This window comes from Anopheles funestus, chromosome 2RL, assembly GCF_943734845.2.
Source record: "Anopheles funestus chromosome 2RL, idAnoFuneDA-416_04, whole genome shotgun sequence".
Classification (NCBI taxonomy): Eukaryota; Metazoa; Arthropoda; class Insecta; order Diptera; family Culicidae; genus Anopheles; species Anopheles funestus.
In genome coordinates this window covers 88454636-88473394 of record NC_064598.1, presented here as the reverse complement: position 1 = coordinate 88473394, position 18759 = coordinate 88454636, and the positions used below count along the sequence as shown (strand labels likewise).

Below are 18759 nucleotides of genomic sequence, written 5' to 3'. Positions count from 1 at the left end.
GGCCGTGTACCGTGAAATGTGGCCTATCTGGATGTATGTACCTGTATGAAACGGCTTCGGAAGTGCTAGAATCGATCGATTCTACAATCGTCTGTATGAGGTAAGGCAACCGAAAAGCTTCCCATCCAATGCGTTTCCATTAACGATCATCTTGATCGATTACAAAATGCCTTTTGAGCCGATCAGCCGTACAGCACCAAACACTGTACAGCAAATCGGCAAACCTTTTACTGTGTGGCTCGCCGATAAGCACTTCCACGCTCCGCGGCCGATGGGCACGATTTTGCGCACTTTGTCCCGGTCAATTGCCGCATTCTCGGCCAGCCAGAACCCGCCGGTTGCTGGATGGATGACGTACTGCACATCGCACCCAGTCAAATCTGGTACAAAGCGGGGTGTGGTTCGGTCCTCATACGCGCCCAGTGTCTTTGGACGTGGCAAAGAACTTTACACAGCCGGTACCCTTATAGCCGGAGGTGCTCGACAGAGGTGTGGTGAGGTTATCGGCGTTAGGAACTAGGACGCTATGTTCGCAGCAGAAAAGAGGGCCAATCCGCTTCGGTGCTGTACTGTTGGTTGACCACAATTATCAGACCGATGACGATTGGGAGATTGTTTTATGTTTTCTAACAAAAATATATATTTTTGTTCTTACGAAACGGTTCTATGGGTGGCCTTCACCCTTCAAGAACGTTGAACTACTTTTTTTTCGGGGCCATGTGTTTATGGACAAACAAATGTGTGTGATGTTTGTTCACGTTTTTGGGTAGGATCTGGACATCTTATGATGTGGCATTGTCGGATTAGAACTGCCTTGTCTGGGATTTCGTGTCTTGAATTTCCCGTAATTAAGTAGAGAATACTGCGCATGGGTTAAGATTTAAACCCAAACCAAAGTTGTTATTAAGTCGTGCTTAATCAACGACAATACTCCCAGCTGTGGAGCAAAATCCGGCCTCGGTTTGAAGATCCAACAATAAGAAATAGAGTAACTAGAAACAGGAAGCTGCTCGTGCTCTAAGGAATTCTGTATTTCTGCTTTGATTAGAACACGGTATTGTTGGGCCCGTAATCGGTATATTTAGTCTGGAATTGTTGAATGCATTCCGGTATACTTCTATTAATGCGCGTGCTTAACAGCAGGAAGACTATTTAGCAGATCGAGATAGCGCCTAGCACACAGATGATGATCCCGGAATACATAGCCGAGGCATGTGACGCTTGAAATGTTTCTACTTGCTGCTTCCAAAACATTGGCGCTGATCGTCGTTTGATAGATGCAACATTTGATACGAACCATTAAACGAACGGCTCCACGTTAGGGTGTATGTTGTGAGTTTCGCGTTCTGTGTTTTGCTCCGGGCATGTACGCTAACGACATCCTCCTGCCCGTCGGTTTGACGTAATGTCGTGATCACGCTATCCTCAAACGATCGCTAATCAGCAACGAAGATTTAATGCGCTTTCAGGAAAGCGTTACAGCAGTGGGTGGAAGTTTTGTTTAGAACCATTTTCTTCTCAGTTTGTTTCCTTTATTAGATCATCCATTTCGATGCCATTGTTGTTGTACGTGTGTTTATGTGTTTTGCTTCCTCTGTAATCTAACCATAAAACTTTCCAATATTCCGATAATGATTTAAAACCATTCCTAATAGCACTTGCATTAATCGTACCTCACTCTCAACTGCTCCTGCGCATCTGTAAATAGTGCTCTAATACTGCCACCTGCACCTTTGATGCCTGGCATGGACAGGCCAAAAAGACAAAAACCTAATATGGCAATCCTTCATGATTATCGCTTTTCTGTACCTTTGCATTTTCCCGCCCCCGCATTTCCCTACCGATCATGGGCGAATTCGCATTTAAAACTGTCAATAATTCGTTCAAGCATCTCTACGAACTCTTCAACACGCTAAATCTCTCGCTATCACTCTTCCAGTTTCCAACAAGCTATCGGAACTGTAAACTCCATAGGCTCTGCCTTGGCAACATTTTGTTATTTTTTTTGTTTATTTGTTTGGTTTCCGAACCTTTAGTTTTTCCCGTTTCGTACGACCGCCGGCGGCTAGAATATGGCTTTGGTTTTTTTTGTGTGTGTGTGGTTTCTTGAATAATTTAGCACTACTAGTTGTTATCAAAAAATGTGTCTATTCCCAACTCCCCAACTGATCTACTGGTCTATTTTTATTACTTTTTATTATTATTCTTGGTTCTACTGCTACAACAGCTCACTGTACCGTTCTTGGAACATGTTCTTCTATCAACGCTCTTTTCTCGTTGAGATTCGGAGGTTTTTTTTCATTGCAATTGTTTTGTAACTTCGTTAGGTTAAGAATAAGTTTGCTCAAGTTGTCCAGAAAAAAAAAACATAGTCCCAGCTAACACACGGTGGATCTTCTGTACCTAAGGGGGGGAAAAAACTCTTTCCCATCGGATGACCGTTGTGGTGTTGTGCTTCCGACAGACTAGCAGATCTAGATCTACGTATAGAATGGCCCATAAAAAGTCGTCCCTATCGCTACTGGGTAAGTTTTGGTATGTTTTGTATTTCCCTGGATTGCGGTGTTGTATCTACCACTGCTCTTCTCATTATTTGATTGGTTTGAATGATCGTTTAGAACCCTTCTTAAAGCAAAATTCTGATGTATGTTCTGTTGTACAGAGGAAATAGTATTAACAAGGAAGTGAGTTAGAGCTAAAACCACTGCGTCAAACAAACAGAAACAAAAACAAAGTTATATAGACCATCTTTATGTGCGTCGCTAATTAACTCTCCTCGTAATTTCATAACATAACGATGATTGGGCGATGTAGTGCTCCTACTAATTCTTTTGCCCCTTTATTCGGAATGGATTTTGGAGTTTCCCACTATTATTACCCTTGGTAAAAATCACATTATTGACCACCCGACTAGCTGCCATCCGTTTTCGAGTATCTTGGAAACCTACGCTAAAATGGCCACAACATATTCAACAAGCTGTCGCACATCGTTCTGCTTTATGGTCGCTGAATGCTGAGTATGAGAGTTAAAATAGCATTGTGTCTGATGAGTTAGAGATTAGTTCACACCGAACGTGATTACATCCGTGAGTGCTGTTTGGTTAGAGCTGAGTACTCTAGTTCTCCATCTTTTTTTTTGTTTTGTTTTTGTTTTGCCCTTCTACAGTTGACCGTTTGTTTGGATTAATATAATCGGAATTATTTCTTTCTGAAGCGCTGTCCACACTCGAGTCAATAGTACAATCGGTCACGCTTCAGCTCGTTGTCAAGATCGGCCAGCTGCTGCAGGAAGCCCTCGTTCGGACGAATGTCCCGATGCATCCGTACGGTGCGGATCGCTTCGGCGGCCGTCATTTTGCGTGCGATCATAAGGTACGCGAGGACGCACGTTGCCGATCGGGACATACCCATCATACAGTGGACCAATACTTTGCCTGTTGTTTGGGGGATAAAAATTGAAGCAGTTGAGGAGTTAGAGAATTTGTTGGAAAAGTCTTCTACTCCATGCTTACCTCCACTGTTGATGCCATTCTCAATGAACTTGGAGGCGATGTAGAAGTACCGGCTGATATCTGTCGTCGGCTGGTCAATCATCGGAAAGCCCATATACCTAAAAGTACACCTTCGATAGTGAGTGATGGTAGAAATACTGTACACTCTAGCACACTACTAGCCAACGGTTATTGCAGGTGTTTATTCTGTTGTAGGTTCTTTAGTCCTTCCGGAATCAGTCTTGGTGACCGATTTCATCTAGACCCGAGGAACAGTTACCGAGGTGAGTGCGAGAGTTTTCAGTTGGTGCTAATTTTGCCTATCAGGTTTAAGGGATGCTTTCCTATTCGAATGTAATGCGCAACCAAGCTTACCTGATGCCGGACATATCCCGGTAGTAACTGTGCCCCGTATCAACCTGTCCGAAACGAGTTCCTTCCGCCGTGTTCAGAACATGCGTTACACCGATCAACCGTAAATACTGTTTGTTCTTAGCTGAGTTACTGTAACGGAAACGTTTGATTCCGCGTTGTAGTCGAAAGGGTACACCATTTGGAGCTTTGCCATACTTACGCATCGCCAATGTACAGCCGGGGGTAAACTTCATCACAGTCAACGTCATATAATGCACATTCGGATCGTCGAAGGCCCAGCATTGGTCGGCACGGTGTAACCGAGTAGTGAAGAATCCGTTGCAGCTGCCGACCGGTCGTTTGTTCAGCCATTTTGTCGTTATTACGGTAGTGTGTCAGATACTAGAAAAGAGAACGAAGAGGAAAATAAAATTAATACCCTCTCGGTGAAAGAGAATGCTTGATTATCTTAGAAACGGGAAGCATTAATTAAATATAATAAAAAATCCCAATCCCAAGCGTGAAAGCAAACACATCATCATCAGCCATGATTGCGTGTCGAGTTCACAAATCAGTTCCGGCTCAGTCACACGCCCGGTATTCGTGATACCCACACATCACATGCTACACTTCCGCGGTGCACTAAAACACCCGCTCAGTGACCGCACACAAGTGAATCATCAAAATGGCTAAATGGCCGGTGGACAAAGATTTTACTCGAGCGATAAGCTCACCAGTCAAGGCACGCGTTCGAGTAGTATCACGCTGCAAAAGGAAGGTACAATTATCGATTAGTGTACGCCCCGGGGGTGTTCTGTGCTTTGGCCCCTTTTCCCCGGTTCGTCGCTTTGGACAGTGCATTGGAAAGCGCCAGTGTTCGCACTGGTGTCCATATTGGCACTTCATATATCGCTGATAAAGCCATTGAATTATGTATGTTATAGTTTTATACTTTATTTACAGTGCACTGTCTACATCCTGTCCCGTGGTGGGAACATTTTAGCTACAGCAACTGCGGCACGTGGCATTGTCGGTGAAGATCCACTCCAAAGTGGAAACATCCCAAAACCGTACTAATCCTACACCAAACACACAAACAGTGAGTTCGATTCTTTTTCATCGATAAACATGACAAAACTAATCCATTACCATGATGGATGCAGCTCCACAGACACAGCCCGGGTTTTTTTGGGGCGAGCCACTGTGTGTATGTGGGCCGCGTATTCGGTACTTGAATAACAATGAACCATTCACAAAGGATCGTAGCGTGGGTGAGAGCCGAACCGAAACACCCAGAAGGATGCATTGTCTCTGGGTGTATCGTCGTTTGATGTTATGCGTGTTTTTATAGATAAAATATTCAAATCGCCGAGACATCGATTTGTGATGGAAGAATAATTACATTAAATGGACCGATTTACCGACTGTTGAGATGTTCTTGTTTTGATAAAGTATCATATCTCATGTAAGAATGTCATGTAATATTTAAATCTTTTTGATATTTGAACGTCCAGCATATCAAATATCTATAACAAAAAGAATGGATTAAACTGAGAGAAATTGTGGAACTTACGAGTTTCTTTATGAATGAAGAATTTTGATTTTCCTTTTAATTTTAAATTAAACTTATTTAAAGGTACAACAAGTCACATTATTAGGATTTTTTGTAAAGTAAAAGTTCCTTTAATAATTGTCGTGATTCAAGATCTTGAACACTCACATTCATTTCGCACATTTACCTTTTTGAGGGTTTTAGCCATTTTATATCCTGATATCCTCACTGACTGACAGTCGATACAAGTTTTGCCGATCGTAAAAGAAAAACTATGCACACTCAAGTTTTCTATAAGACGTATCCTTCTTCACTTATTTTCTTTGGTTTTTTTACGCTTGGAGACAAAGCCGCACCAAACTTAGAACGCACCGAACGAAGTTTGCGAAAATCAGGGTCTTTTGTGGAAACCACCAAACCAAAATTTGAGTCTTGTACCGAAACGTCCAAACACGACAACTCGCACCGAAGTCACGGAACGGAATGACTACACCGATGTCCAAAAGGTAAGGTCCTAAACCTTTCGCCAGGTAAGCGAGTGTATTCATAGCCACGATTCGTATTCAAATGGCATTCGGGTATTCGTGTTGTCGCTTGTACTCCTTTTTACACTTCCGCTCATTGTCCCCCTCCAAAAAACACATCGACGAGTTTTCCACCATTTGCCTGAAGGGAATTTTCATTCCTACTTATGTGGGTGTGTTTGGGAGATACATTGGTGTAGGTGTTTTGGGATGAGACCAAACCCCCGGTGGAGTTTCCGAGCGTCCTCAGCTAATGAATAATACAGACGAATCGACTCATGTATGGGTTGGACGCTTGAATCTTTCCTTAAACGATTGGGCGAGCTTTTCCCAGCGTGTATAAAGGAAGAGTTGGCCATTGTCACCCCTAACGCTACCGATGATATCGGTTCATCATCACGCTACATTTCCTTTCCTTTGTTGTTTTGCCGGGGAAATTCCATACTGATTTTTGGGGTCGATGTACGCTCCGGTGGAAGCTCGGGCAAACGGCCATAATGACGTTTCGGCTTCCATATCAAACATCGAGAAAGAAAGTTAATGTGTCAAGGTGTACCGCGCCTCAGGACATTCTACCTGCGATAAGCTTCACACACAGCCACACACTTTTAAAATGTTCCTGTATTATTCAGATATTCACAAAACTCTTTTCGTTGCCCAGTAGGTACATGGGATTTGGCGAAATAGTCATGTCCGGAAAAAGGGCACTCTTATCCGTGAAGTATGCAAAACGGAAATGATGGGATACTCAAAATCCGGTCAGGTTGTTCATGTGAAGCGTGATTGAATTAAGGCATCTAGACTAACGTCCGTTTATAGACCATTTTGGGGTGAATATTTCCTTCTCGCAATGGGGCTAGTTTTTTGGATCACTGCCAAATGGTCCTTCATACCTACAGGATTATGATGATGAAGTATTATGGACTGTATATTTAGCCATGGAGATTTGCTGATTTCAATTAATTTACCTTGTACAACTTGCGTTAAAAAAGTACGAGGAAAGAATTTACAAGACTATGGTTTAGCTTGTTTTATAAAGATATATAATCTTAAAACTATAACAACCGAATAGAAAAATAAAGAGAACAAATAAAGTAGTATTTTTGTAAATAATGATAATAATTTAAGTAAGAAAAAATATGATATTCGTCGCGAATTCAAGTGCATCATAAAATGGCGCCAATTTGACCAAAAGCCTTCATCCCGTACGTGATGCTCATTCTCCAAATTTTTGGGTAGGACACTCATTTCATCGAAACACCACCAACCACATGGACGTGACTCGACCTCACACAATAAAGCACGCTCTTGCTATTGACATTCCCACCCAAAAACTGGTACATTGTAATTTATTCAGCTTTGTTGGGTTATTTTCACTAGACATCTCGCCTGTAGTAAATATTGTAGTACGAGCGTAAGATGACCTTGGGTGAAATTGAAGTGTCAGCCTTCACAAGTGAATATAGCTGTATCGCCAAGAGGGTAGGTCATCGATCGATCGTGTTTGAAAACGGGCGCCCAGTGGCAAATGGTGACAAAAGTGGTTGATCTACCGCCGTTACGTGTTGGCCATGGATAAGCTCCTAGTTCAAGGTTAGCATTAACGTCGCTGGGTGTGAGTGTCCTGAATAGTGGCAGGGGAATTAGTAAGGATAATCGGAAAAATCACATTGCAGCATTGTAGAATTACGATGTGACATGTAATTCACAAAAAGAAACATTTATTATATATATGTAGAGAACACGGGTATTACTTTGTACCATTGTTGTCCGGGTTGTCAACGTTACTGTGGGAATGATCGTTCCATTAGACAAAGTAGCAATTTTAGTAATTACTGCACTGCAAAGAATCGATTTGTACTAAAAAAAAGAAAAGTTCCTGTTTTCCTGTAAAAAAAAGGTTCGCTTGAACTATTTATCGCTTTTGGATCGACCATCAAACTCCTCCCCCGAAAAAGGGTACAACTTTGTTTGAAGAGTTGTAAAATACTGCACAAAATAAGTTTATCGATGGTAATTAAACAGTTTGAAAAGCAATTCCGTGACTACGTTTCGCTGTTCGACAGCTTAAACGATTTGTGCTTTCAGCTCAATCCAACCCCAAAGCTCAATACAACCGTGTGTTGCTAATCATTCCAATCAAATAGATTCCCCCTCTTCAAATCTCACTGTTGGCTAAACTTCCAATCAACGCTGTCTACGAATATCCACAAAAAAAAGTTTCACTCCTTAAACATGAAACCGTTTGTTTGTTTGCTTCCTTTATATACCCATCCACACTGCAAAGAGGGAACACAGAAACGCAAGAGTCGGTCAACTGGGCTGGTTCTTTATCGCAGTAATTTCCGTCCACCCAGCACCGTGTAAGCAGTAAACCAACAATTACAAAGCTACTACCCATACTCGTATTGGAAAACCGTGGATGTGGAAAACGGAATTTGCATGTGTTGACTCCATCGCTAAGCAAACAACTGGTTTCGTTTCTCCCTTCGAATATCCTTGCCAGACAGAGGCCGTACGATAAAACACTCGCAGAGCGCAAGGTCTCTCAACTCTTCATCCTTCATACCGAAAGCTCCTTATTTCTTCTATTCTTCAGTTTTGAAACTGTGTCGTTGTCCTTCACCTGAACCTCGATAAGTGATGCATTCCCCTTTACAATCGAGTGCTGAAGGGCTTTTTGTGGAACCAAAAAAAAAAAAAAAATAACGGAAAAATTATTAGGACAAGGCCACCCGGAAGTCCACGTACCGATGACGTCCGGGACAGTGGCAAATGAATTTGTTTGTTTCAATGTTTTCCCGCTGTGGAGTTTGCCCACCATGTCGGAATGTCGCGTGTAACGTAGCAACGGTATGTGGTGCCCGTTACGCGGGGAAGTAAACAGCGTAACGTCGCGTAACGCTCGCTAAAGGTGGCGATAGACGACGAACCGTTTTCTGGAACGAAAACACGAGCACAACTTATTCCATATAAACTTTGTTTGTAATCATTTTCTGGATTCCGTCTAGAAAATGAAATTGTTATAAGCTAGCTCTTTCCCAATTGTAAATAGTTTAAAATTTATTTGTTTTTGATTTATGCATCGTTGTATGAAGTTTTCCATATTTCCATGGGGTATAAGTATGGAAAACACAAAAACTGCAACCAATCAAAACGCAATATAGCGTGGAAGCATATGTGGTTCGTGTGGGCATTTTTTGCTGTAATAGTACAAAGTACGGGTTGACCGAGGCTGACAAACATTATTCCCCATGCCCACGGGAATGCTTGTTTTTTCCCTCTTCGGTTTCATTTTCCTTATGCACTGCTTTTGTGACCTTTTTTGAAGCGTCCCATATTGGAGCTCTCGTGACGGTGGTGCCTTGCTTTTTTTAGCCACCGTTTGAGGATGCAAATAATAAATACCATTTACGGGTATTAACTGTGCACGAGATTACTAGTGTTGTGCAAAGGAAGCAGTGAAAAGGTAGAGATTTGACCACGTTACAAAATGACAAGCCACTCGTGGGTGGATTGTGTACGAAGCGTAGGCAAATTCCTTTTAATACCTTAATCGATCGATACAACGAGATAAGGGGTTGTGCATGGTACATGTGTTTACTTAAGTTCGTATAAGGGGACACACAGTCTGGTGGAGGTTTCGTACGATTTAATAGATTCGCGAAATATGGCTTCACATGAGCTACATTCCAGAATAGCTGCCCCTTTCGTAGTATCCCCCTCGGGGGCACCAAACCCCACTTGCGCGGTACTGTGGGAACTAATTAGATGGACGTGTTTCGAGCGAGAATACGCGAATACCCGACGCGTATTGAAACCCACACCGAAGGTTTTTGCTAATAATTGGATTATAATTGATTATGGCGCTGTCAGTAAATGCGGGGGAACCGTTTGTGCGACCGTTTTCGATCGTATATATGGAATGGTGTGAGTGGATCGGTGTAATTATTGATGTAACCGTGGTTTTACTATTATGCTACCAGGTTTTTGTTTTTTTGGGCTGATCAGATCATTTATCGAGTTGTCACAACGAGTTGATGAGAAAATGCACTCATGTGAAAACGATCGAATAAGTATGCTCTTTTGTACTGGGAGTTGATTGGATTTTTTTTGGTTTGTGTTTAGTGGAAGATACTTTATGAGTGCCCTGTGTGGGTGTCAAACTTGTGTGTCATAAAGTTTATCATTGTGAAGCACCACTTTAGGGTGGGAAGCTAATCAATACGAGAAAAATAGGAAATAAAATTTACTGTCAACGACACTATTTGGGGATGATAGGGGAGGACGGTTATTACCTACCAAGTGTACACTGTACATAAAAATAACCACGTGTTTGATGATGAGCTTTAAATCGAATTCTGTAACGAGTTTTATAGAAGAATAAACCACTCCACTAGCGCGGAGTCCTTATTTTTACTATCCAATAAGTCATAAGTCTAGAGCATCGTTAAATGAATCGCTCAGCACCATAAAAAAAACCACTTGGCCAAGGCGACCATTCGACCATTAGAGTAGGATGATCTAGTTCGGACGATGGGATAGTCCGTCGCACGCCATTCCTTCCATCCAGCATTCCAATGTCATGATCGGTGTTTCGTTTGGTTTGTATTTCTCATCGTGGCGTTGCGTGGTTTTGCAACCGCTTGAGAAGTTTTAAAAATAGTCCCACCCTTTCTCCAAGTGACCGTACCGGTGCAAATGTGCCAAACTTCACGCGGAACCCGTCCGAAACGTGGTGATGTGATGACATACATCCATAACCGTGGAGCATAACGCGTACAAGGTGAGAGCGTGCTTCGCGTTGCGATGCGTCTAATATTACACAGACGCTCAAACCGCAATGGATTATAATTAACTTTACTGTGGTTTGTATGGTTTGTAGTGGAGATGAGAATAAACATTCTTTTCCGAGAGATGAAACAGAGTAAAAGAGTGGTTATGAGGATTTGAATCTTTTAATCACTCTTTTAAGATAAAAAAATGATCTGAATTAATCCTTTGAATATTCTTTTGCGTTTCAGCGGTGACTAGCGACTCACTCAGCACAGAGAGTGAGTGAGTTCAAACGCTAAATATTGAGTAAAAGATTCTTAAAAAATCCTCATAGTGAGTTGAAACCATTGAATTGACCAACAGGATTAAACTAATTGTTTCACTTTTACTCGCTGTACGCATTTCTAGTTTAAATCGGTTTAAATCGAACTCTGGTAAAATGATTCCTTTTCATAATGAATGTTTTACAAATAATAATCCAAAATGGTGGACAGGTAAAAACCATATCTATTCTCGACTACATCAGCTAAGTACAAATATGGTAACGAAGTGCAAACCAACTTTGACCACAAAACTCGCTGGCAAGAAGGGGTGAGTGACAAATTACGCCTAATTGGATACAGTTATGAAAGTGAGTTCGGTGCTCAGCGTCCAGTTGTAGAAAAAAGAGAGAAAGAATTCGTTCACTTGAATACATTTTCCGACTGGAAGAAACACACAGTTTCACACACAGTTCGGAAATGTCCTCCGGCGGGAATAATTACGAACCATTAGAATGTCTTTCGCTCGAACACGTCCAGGGATTAGATGGTGGCCAACCAGCTTCGTACCACCAGCTTCAGGTGCTCGTTCAAATAACAAAGTACACGTCGTAGAGAATTGTGTGTGTGTGTGTTTTTTTGTGTTGTTGTAAAGGTTCTTTATTGCAAATTTCTCTATTCTCCACTCCCGGTTGTTGTGCGCCCCAGATGTGACTGGAGGAAGAAATTGTTGTGCTTTCTTGCAAGGAACACACTTTTATGTGCAAGCCTGGGGTAAAAGTTAAGCGTTTTGCCTCTATCTGCCACATCCACAAAAAGGGGGCATTCGCAGGCGAAAATATTGATCCTCTTTATTTCAAGCTTGCAATCGTTCGGTGCTTTATTGCGCACCAGGAAATCGGATCACCACCATTACGCTGGAAAACGTGTCCATCGGAATTGCCTCCGTCGGCTTAGCGTAGTAGTGTGTGCTTGATTTTTCCTCACGCTGAGTGTCCCCCCCCGCCGGTGAGCGGGTGGCAGTGCCTTAGGGTGGTAAAGAAAATAAAGCGCCAAGGGAAATTAATGGATTTCAGGAAAATTAAACAACGGTGATAAATCCAATCTGGCATTCTTACGGCTCACTCCCCCCTTAAGAGGGGGGCGAGGCTTTGAGGCAACGTTCGGCATGATTTGTCACAATGCTGGCGGACGTTAAAATCGCATCTGGATGCTCGTTTCGGGAGTATATTTCATTTTAACAGCTTTCAATGGAGACGCCTGGTAGTTGTTGTGTTATTAGTTTTGTTTTGACGCATCTAGTATGTTCCGAGTTTTAATTTTACACTAGTAAAAAAGCATGTATTTTAATTGAAATTTGAAGTATTAAAAAATAATTTTAATTATTCATTATTCGTTTAAAAATCTTTCCCCGCAATAAGGCATAAAGCGGAATTATGCACCTGAAGCGTCAATATTTAACAACCTAAAGTGGCCATTAAAATGCCATCCCGCTGTATCATTTGCAATTGGTAACAAGTGTTTATTTTAATTCTGACAAATGGTTTCTACTCCTGTGCTGGTTGACACACTTTCGACCGCATCCTTTTTGGCATCAACCCAATCATTCTTCTCATAAGCATCATCATCATCATCATCATCATCATGTTGTTGTCTTCATGTTGTCAGGTTCAATTGAAAGCAAATCTCATTCCTCTCTCTTTTTCTCTCTTTCTCTCGCATACATATCTCCCCCTTTGTTTCACATAATTTGAGGGTGACCGAACGTTGAGGTAATCGTTGCAATAATCACGATGACAACAACTCCTCGACTTCTGTTTCGTTTATTTGCCAAAATCTGATTATTGAAGAGGAAAGAAAACAATAAAAAAAACTGACAAAACCTCTGTAATCTCTCCACTTCACTTTCTTTGTTGGACAAGTGTTTCACTACTGTTCTATTTTTGTGACCCCTAAAATAAGCCACCGAACCGTAGGTATGCAGGAACGAGTCACATCGAGTGTGTGTGCCGTAAATATAATCGTAACGTTTTGTTAATATTTATGATCTCGTTTCAGCTGTAGTAAGGGCTACATTTAGCTTGCTGCATTCTGTTTCTTTTTCCTTTGTTCGGTTCTTTGACCTTCCCCATCGGGCGACATCGTTTAGCATTTTCTCTTCGCCCCATTTGCGCGCGCTGGGAAGGTGTCGGTGATACCCATAATCTGACACCGGCGTGAGTAATATGTGCGAAAATGTACGTAGCAGACACACCGACATCTCGCGCACCATACCGAATGGTGTAATGTACTGCTCGGTGGGTGGTTGGGGATGCCACCAAAAAAAAGGGTGGATAAAAGTTTAACTGGTGGATTTATGGGTAAAGTTAGAATGAGAGTGCAGCCGCGGTAGGAATCCACCACGTCCGAACAGCTGGTATACGTTTGTTATCAACATACGCTGGGTTGGCTGATGCAGCCTGGAAGCTAGATTATTTATGATTATTTGAGATGAGAGGATATATTTTTAGCTAATGTGTTGTGTTTAGAATTATTGCAGTGGGAGCTTTTGTTTTGTTGTTATTGGCAACGTTCGTTTTAATAGTTCGCTGTAAATTTGTTGCGAAATTGCACGCCTACCAGGTATATTACCATAAGCAAGAGTGATAAATTACTCTTAATAAATTATGTCTGTTTGCCAGCTTTCATGAAAACAACAAAGTTCTTTTTGTATTCTGATAAGAAAAAACAAGCTTCTAATCTAAAAAGCATTAAATTGTTTTTGCTAAAATAATATTTGTTTTTGCAAATAATCGTAAAAAAAACGTCCGATTGCATACTGTTAGGCGTTTTACCTCTGTTTTATAATTAGTTTTCAGACAGTTTTTTTTAAATTATAAAAAATAATAATAAGCCTGAGACAAGTGCATAAAACTCACTCCCGCCATAGCTTCCGATCAATTTCAATTCCTTCCTTGCTTAAAATGCATTCTACCATTGCCAAAAATAGAATTGTGCACATTAAAAGCTAATTTCGTTGCATTATTAAACGGTGCGCTGTTGTCGAAATAAAAACCACTTGCTCTTTAAAATACTGCTAGTGCCTAGAATAGAACCTAGACCACAACCTGATCCACATCCTGTCCGGGCATACTTTACGAAGTACCTTCGTCCGGTACCGAACGGTTGCATTCGTTCAACACCGTTCGAGAGCGGATTACACCTTCCTCATGGTAACATGCAAAAACAAGAAATCTTTTTTTTTTCTTGTTTTGGTCTGTGCGGTCTGATTCAGCCCTCAATTCTGCATCGGTAAAAGGTCTTTACCATCGTGAACCGGTGTAGAAGTTGCATTTGCATTCGAGTGCATTTCGATTCCGTATGACTAGCACGTGCGCACCGAACTCCTTATCCCCTTACCAAGACGTACTCTTTGCCCGTGGGGAGGGGTTTTTGCTATTTTTTCGCCCCCTTCTAACACAAACCGTGCTACCGTTCGCAAAAGTTCAAAACGCGTAAACCGTCACCATACGTACGCCAACGCCCCAAAGAGGGTCGCAGCGCTAGCACCGCGCTCGGTCCGAAGAAAACCGGCAACGAGTGGGTTTGAAGGGGAATGGCAAACGCGTGGCGTCTAAAAATGGCATCGTATACATCGGGTTTAGCATATTTTTGCACAATTCCATTCACGGCCACCACCCCGGGGGTTTGGTGGTTTTGGTTGATTTGCTTTACTTTTTTTTTTTTGCCCAAACCGGACAGGTTCATCCGGGAACTGTCAAGCGTACAGCTGTCGGCAATTGTTCCAGCGTCGAGACAGGTTGGATACGCATCGTGTGCCGGCGAGATTTACCCCAGTGGGCAGGTGATAATGGTTATAATTAGATAGTATTTAGCGTATAGCCGAGCACGGGTTTGTTAGTGAAAAAGATGATAATGTAAAATTTAGTTGAGGGCAGAAAGAAGAAAGAGACATGAAAAAATAACATATTAAAAAAAATTACAAAATAACAAAACAACACAAAATAAACATTGGTTTTACAAGGGAACATTAAACAAGAACTAATGCAAAAAAAAAAGACAAAAGCAAGGAGTATAAAAGAGCTATAGTAAAGAATGTGTAAAAATAAAAAAAACAAAAAGACTTAATAAAAGTTCTACGAATAAACATAAAATATGACAATTTAGATAAATGATAAGCTATTATCTGATGACCGATGGGGAATCATCCCAATAAAGTATACTCCTGGTTCACAATTTAATTCCTTTCAATTGACTCATCCGCTTCGAATGACAAATAGTCTCACCGACAGTGACTATTGTTTTCCCACACATTGTCATCGATAGTGCCGGTAGATAATCTATTTCCGGTGGTGAGTTCGATACAGCCACAGGGGTTGGGCATCCGACAAAACCGATTGCATGTGTCACCGCCGGTTTGATTAGCCATTAGGTAGTTGCGCAGCTTCACAAATCTCCGGTCGCTTTGTAGTTGATTTGCAATCATCTTCATCTCCAAACCGCCACCGCTCACCGAGACACCTACGGAAGCAATAACAATGGTGGCGGAGATCCAAAAACTCAGTTCCCATCTCCCTGCCCAACAAAACCCGATCACTTACGGCGTCATTTGACCTGACGATCAAATGGGGTTGGTGCTTCAGGTTAAATGTATGCTCATAACTATCTGCTACCGAACCGTGTACACCGGTTGCCCGAGATCAGACCCATGAATCAGACAACCTCCCGGTTCACCTATCGGTAGCAACCGAGCAATATGGGCGTAGGTTTTCTTTGTGCGCACACTACATCAATTCGGGGCCATTAACGGGAATCGGGGTAAGGGGTGGGGAGGTAAAATTGTACCATCGTTAGGTTGCAGTAGGGTCAGAGTTACAGTTACGCGGGACCATCCGATTATCGGATAAATGATGGGATTAGGAAGCAGACAGAAGCAATCATTTGGATTTTGTGCTGTAGCTGCATAAATGAGCACCGTACAAAAGGGGGCATCATCAATGTCCGTATGTGATCCATCGACAGGCAAATTTTGTCTTGTTTCATGTTAAGTATAGTTAAATAATAAATAGTTTTCCAAAAATTCATTTCAATATCCACTCAATGAATGTAAAAATGACTTTAAAGTGTAACATATTGCATACCTTTAGGCGTTCTACAATTATTTAGCTCTACAATTTTCTCTATTTAAATGGATTTAAAATACGTTATTATTTCGTTCTCTCTATAAAAAACTATAAAGCAAAAAAAGAAACTAAAAACTCAAAAAAAAGTGTATTAAATCTAGCTTCACGCTCAAACTAAATTCGGAAAGCAAAAAATCTGCCTTCAGATTTTTTTTCGCTTTTAACTGCTTTTAACCCATTAAATCCTTTTACTCCTCTTTGGCATACACACATACACCTACCGCATATCGCCAGGACATTTTGTGTCGGTCGTCGGTTTTTGTTTAATCGATGCCCAAAATCACTGAACGCTCGTAGGTCCGTTCCGTTTAATAAGCTCCCGTTTTCTTTTCGTCTGCTTGAAGGGGTTGGTATTTTTTTTTAATTTTTTTTGTTGATGCTTTACGCTCACTTATTTCCACTCTCCAAAAAAGCACACTAGCGAAAGGGAATAATTTTCGTTTGATTTTATTTTTTCGCTTACACAAAAACCAATTCTTATTTAAAAATTTGGGAAAACTAACACCAATTCAATACACTACGTGACACAATTAATTGACAACCGCGAGCACCTTTCTGCACTATTCGCTTTTACTATTTCGTTCCGGAACTGTGAGGAGAAACAAAACGGTAGTACCAAAAACCGAAACCGAACGCAAAAGGGAAGCTTCTTGTGAACGGTTTTTGTGCTGCTCTATCCACGTACACGTGCTGCAACAGTCGCGGTTTGAGCTCAACTAAACCTGCTCGCAACGAACCATGCTGCGCCAGCAAACCGGCGGAAGGGCCAATGCTACACGCTTCCCATCTGCCTCTCTCTGCCAAATGCATCCTCTCCCACACCCACACAGACACACACACACAGCACCGGGTGTAATGACGCCGTTTGCACCCCACCTTTTGTGTACACTAAAGTTTGAAACCGATTTTGCGCCCCTCCCTACCTACCCTGCAACGCGGTGTGGTGCGTTTGCTACCGAGTGGACGTGGAAATTCTTGGGAAATGGATGATGGATGAAGAAGGAAGGAGCTGTACGTGTCACCCACTTACGGCTGTCGACCTGCGGCGTGCAAAACGGTAACGAAAACAAACCCCCCCTTTTGCCACCCCGATTAGATGCGATGCGTGGCTACTGATTTTCCACACCTGTCTGTGAAGGTAAGGGGGCGATTGGCGGAGCGTGGGATGGAAGGAAAGTTGGTTTTTCATTTTTCCACCCGGCTCGGAAAAAAACATGGGACGAGTTCCGTTTTTGGGGGTTGTTTATAATGTGTTTGTGTATGTGTGTTTGTATATGTCACTTGTTGGTATAGTATGCGATTGAACGTTTATGTGGGCGATGACTGACACAGTGTGGTGAGTTTACGCGTGAGAAGACGCCAGTATACGCGTTAAATAGTTTTTTCCACAATTTTCTGGTTGCGTAACTATTATCTATATTAAGTACCGTATTAATATTACAAACATTTATTTTATTTTATTTAAAAAATATTATCTCCCACCACCGTTGGATGGGCTTAGCTCGAGCATCGAGTCTGCGAGTCGAGCAATGTGAGATGAGATATAAATAAACTCACCACTCACTGAGAGTGAGAGTGAAACGATGGTTGTTTGGCAAATAGTGGATCGGTTTGGGGGCGGCGATATGGAGGCGCCAGAGCGTGTTTTGTACACTTTGCACTTGGATGATTCATGAAACGTGAAGTTTGTCTGCATGCACACAAATTACTTTGACGTCTGGTAGGGTTATAATCGGCGTTGCATCATCTAGTAAGATGTACTAAGGTGTATGCAATACTTAAAGTATTCTGCATTATTAAAAAAAAAAACAATAATATTTCAAGAAAACTTTTAGAGCATTTAGTAAGCTCCCAATTGCATTTATAGTTAACTAAATCGGTACTATTCTAATGTATTTTTTCCTAGCCGATTGTTTTTAATTTAATTTACATTTAAGGCTAATCAAACATTTTGATGAAAACATAACATTGATAAATGTATAAATCAACAACAAGTCAACTAAAGTAGAGAAAGAGGAACAAAAAACCTGCTAAAAAGAACTGAACAATTCTTCTACAAAATGCATCACAATGTTATCTCCATTTTCATTATCTCCATTTTCATTCACCACAAAATATATAAGGAAAAAATATTTCCTTTTCTTTACAAAAAACAGAAAAAAAATTCCCTTCCTGCCGAATGTACATCTTATACAAAGAACGAGATAATAAAATGCGTATTTGGGCTGTCGGGCGAAGAAAATGCGGCCAACGACCCCTACATTTTTTTGTTGGCTCCGAAGCTTGCACCCGAAGCCAAATAGTGGAAAGGAAAAAGGAAAACCCCGGCAACACCATGTCTTACCCAAGGCGCAAGTTGCCTGTTCGCTGAAAGACCAACTGATAATGATGATATTGTCACGCTTCATTTGATAAAACTGTTCATCTGGTGAAAAGGGAACACAAATCGATGGTGAGTCTTTTTCTCCGGAAGGAAATGAAACAACCGCGAGCTGGATGTTTAGGGAAGGGGGGAGAAGAAGCCTTTTTGGGGGCGAAGGAGGGAAAGAAAGCTTGTGAAGAAGGCTTCGACATTGACGCTCATTAGAACCGACCGAGAAGACAAGCGCAGGGGTTCAG

At 41.6% G+C, this 18759-nt stretch overlaps 1 protein-coding gene across 3 annotated transcripts; it reads right to left on the bottom strand.

Annotated features, from left to right (window-relative positions):
• Positions 1-1495: 1495 nt before the first annotated feature.
• Positions 1496-16868, bottom strand: LOC125762898 (dual specificity protein phosphatase 3). Of its 3 annotated transcripts, XM_049425519.1 has the most exons (6): positions 16644-16868; positions 16362-16557; positions 4066-4247; positions 3867-3995; positions 3513-3622; positions 1496-3434 (listed from the first exon to the last, which is right to left on the bottom strand). In XM_049425519.1, exons 2-6 carry the CDS (start codon positions 16377-16379, stop codon positions 3232-3234), a joined length of 642 nt encoding a protein of 213 aa, XP_049281476.1. In that variant the 5' UTR covers positions 16380-16557; positions 16644-16868; the 3' UTR covers positions 1496-3231. The 3 variants fall into 3 exon arrangements, with proteins under 3 accessions (XP_049281476.1, XP_049281475.1, XP_049281477.1); XM_049425518.1 differs by lacking the exons at positions 16362-16557; positions 16644-16868 and adding an exon at positions 5585-5882; XM_049425520.1 differs by lacking the exons at positions 16362-16557; positions 16644-16868 and adding an exon at positions 5585-5878 and having other exon boundaries at positions 3513-3610.
• Between the last annotated feature and the right edge of the window lie 1891 nt (positions 16869-18759).

Bases quoted from the DNA above. Each gene is read 5' to 3' on its own strand.
- LOC125762898 (XM_049425518.1), bottom strand. From the start codon at position 5,605: ATGGCTAAAACCCTCAAAAAG. The intron at 3,623-3,866 runs GTAAGCTTGGTT...TCACTATCGAAG, and splicing joins CGGGATATGTCCGGCATCAG to GTGTACTTTTAGGTATATGG. The intron at 3,435-3,512 runs GTAAGCATGGAG...CCCAAACAACAG, and splicing joins GAATGGCATCAACAGTGGAG to GCAAAGTATTGGTCCACTGT.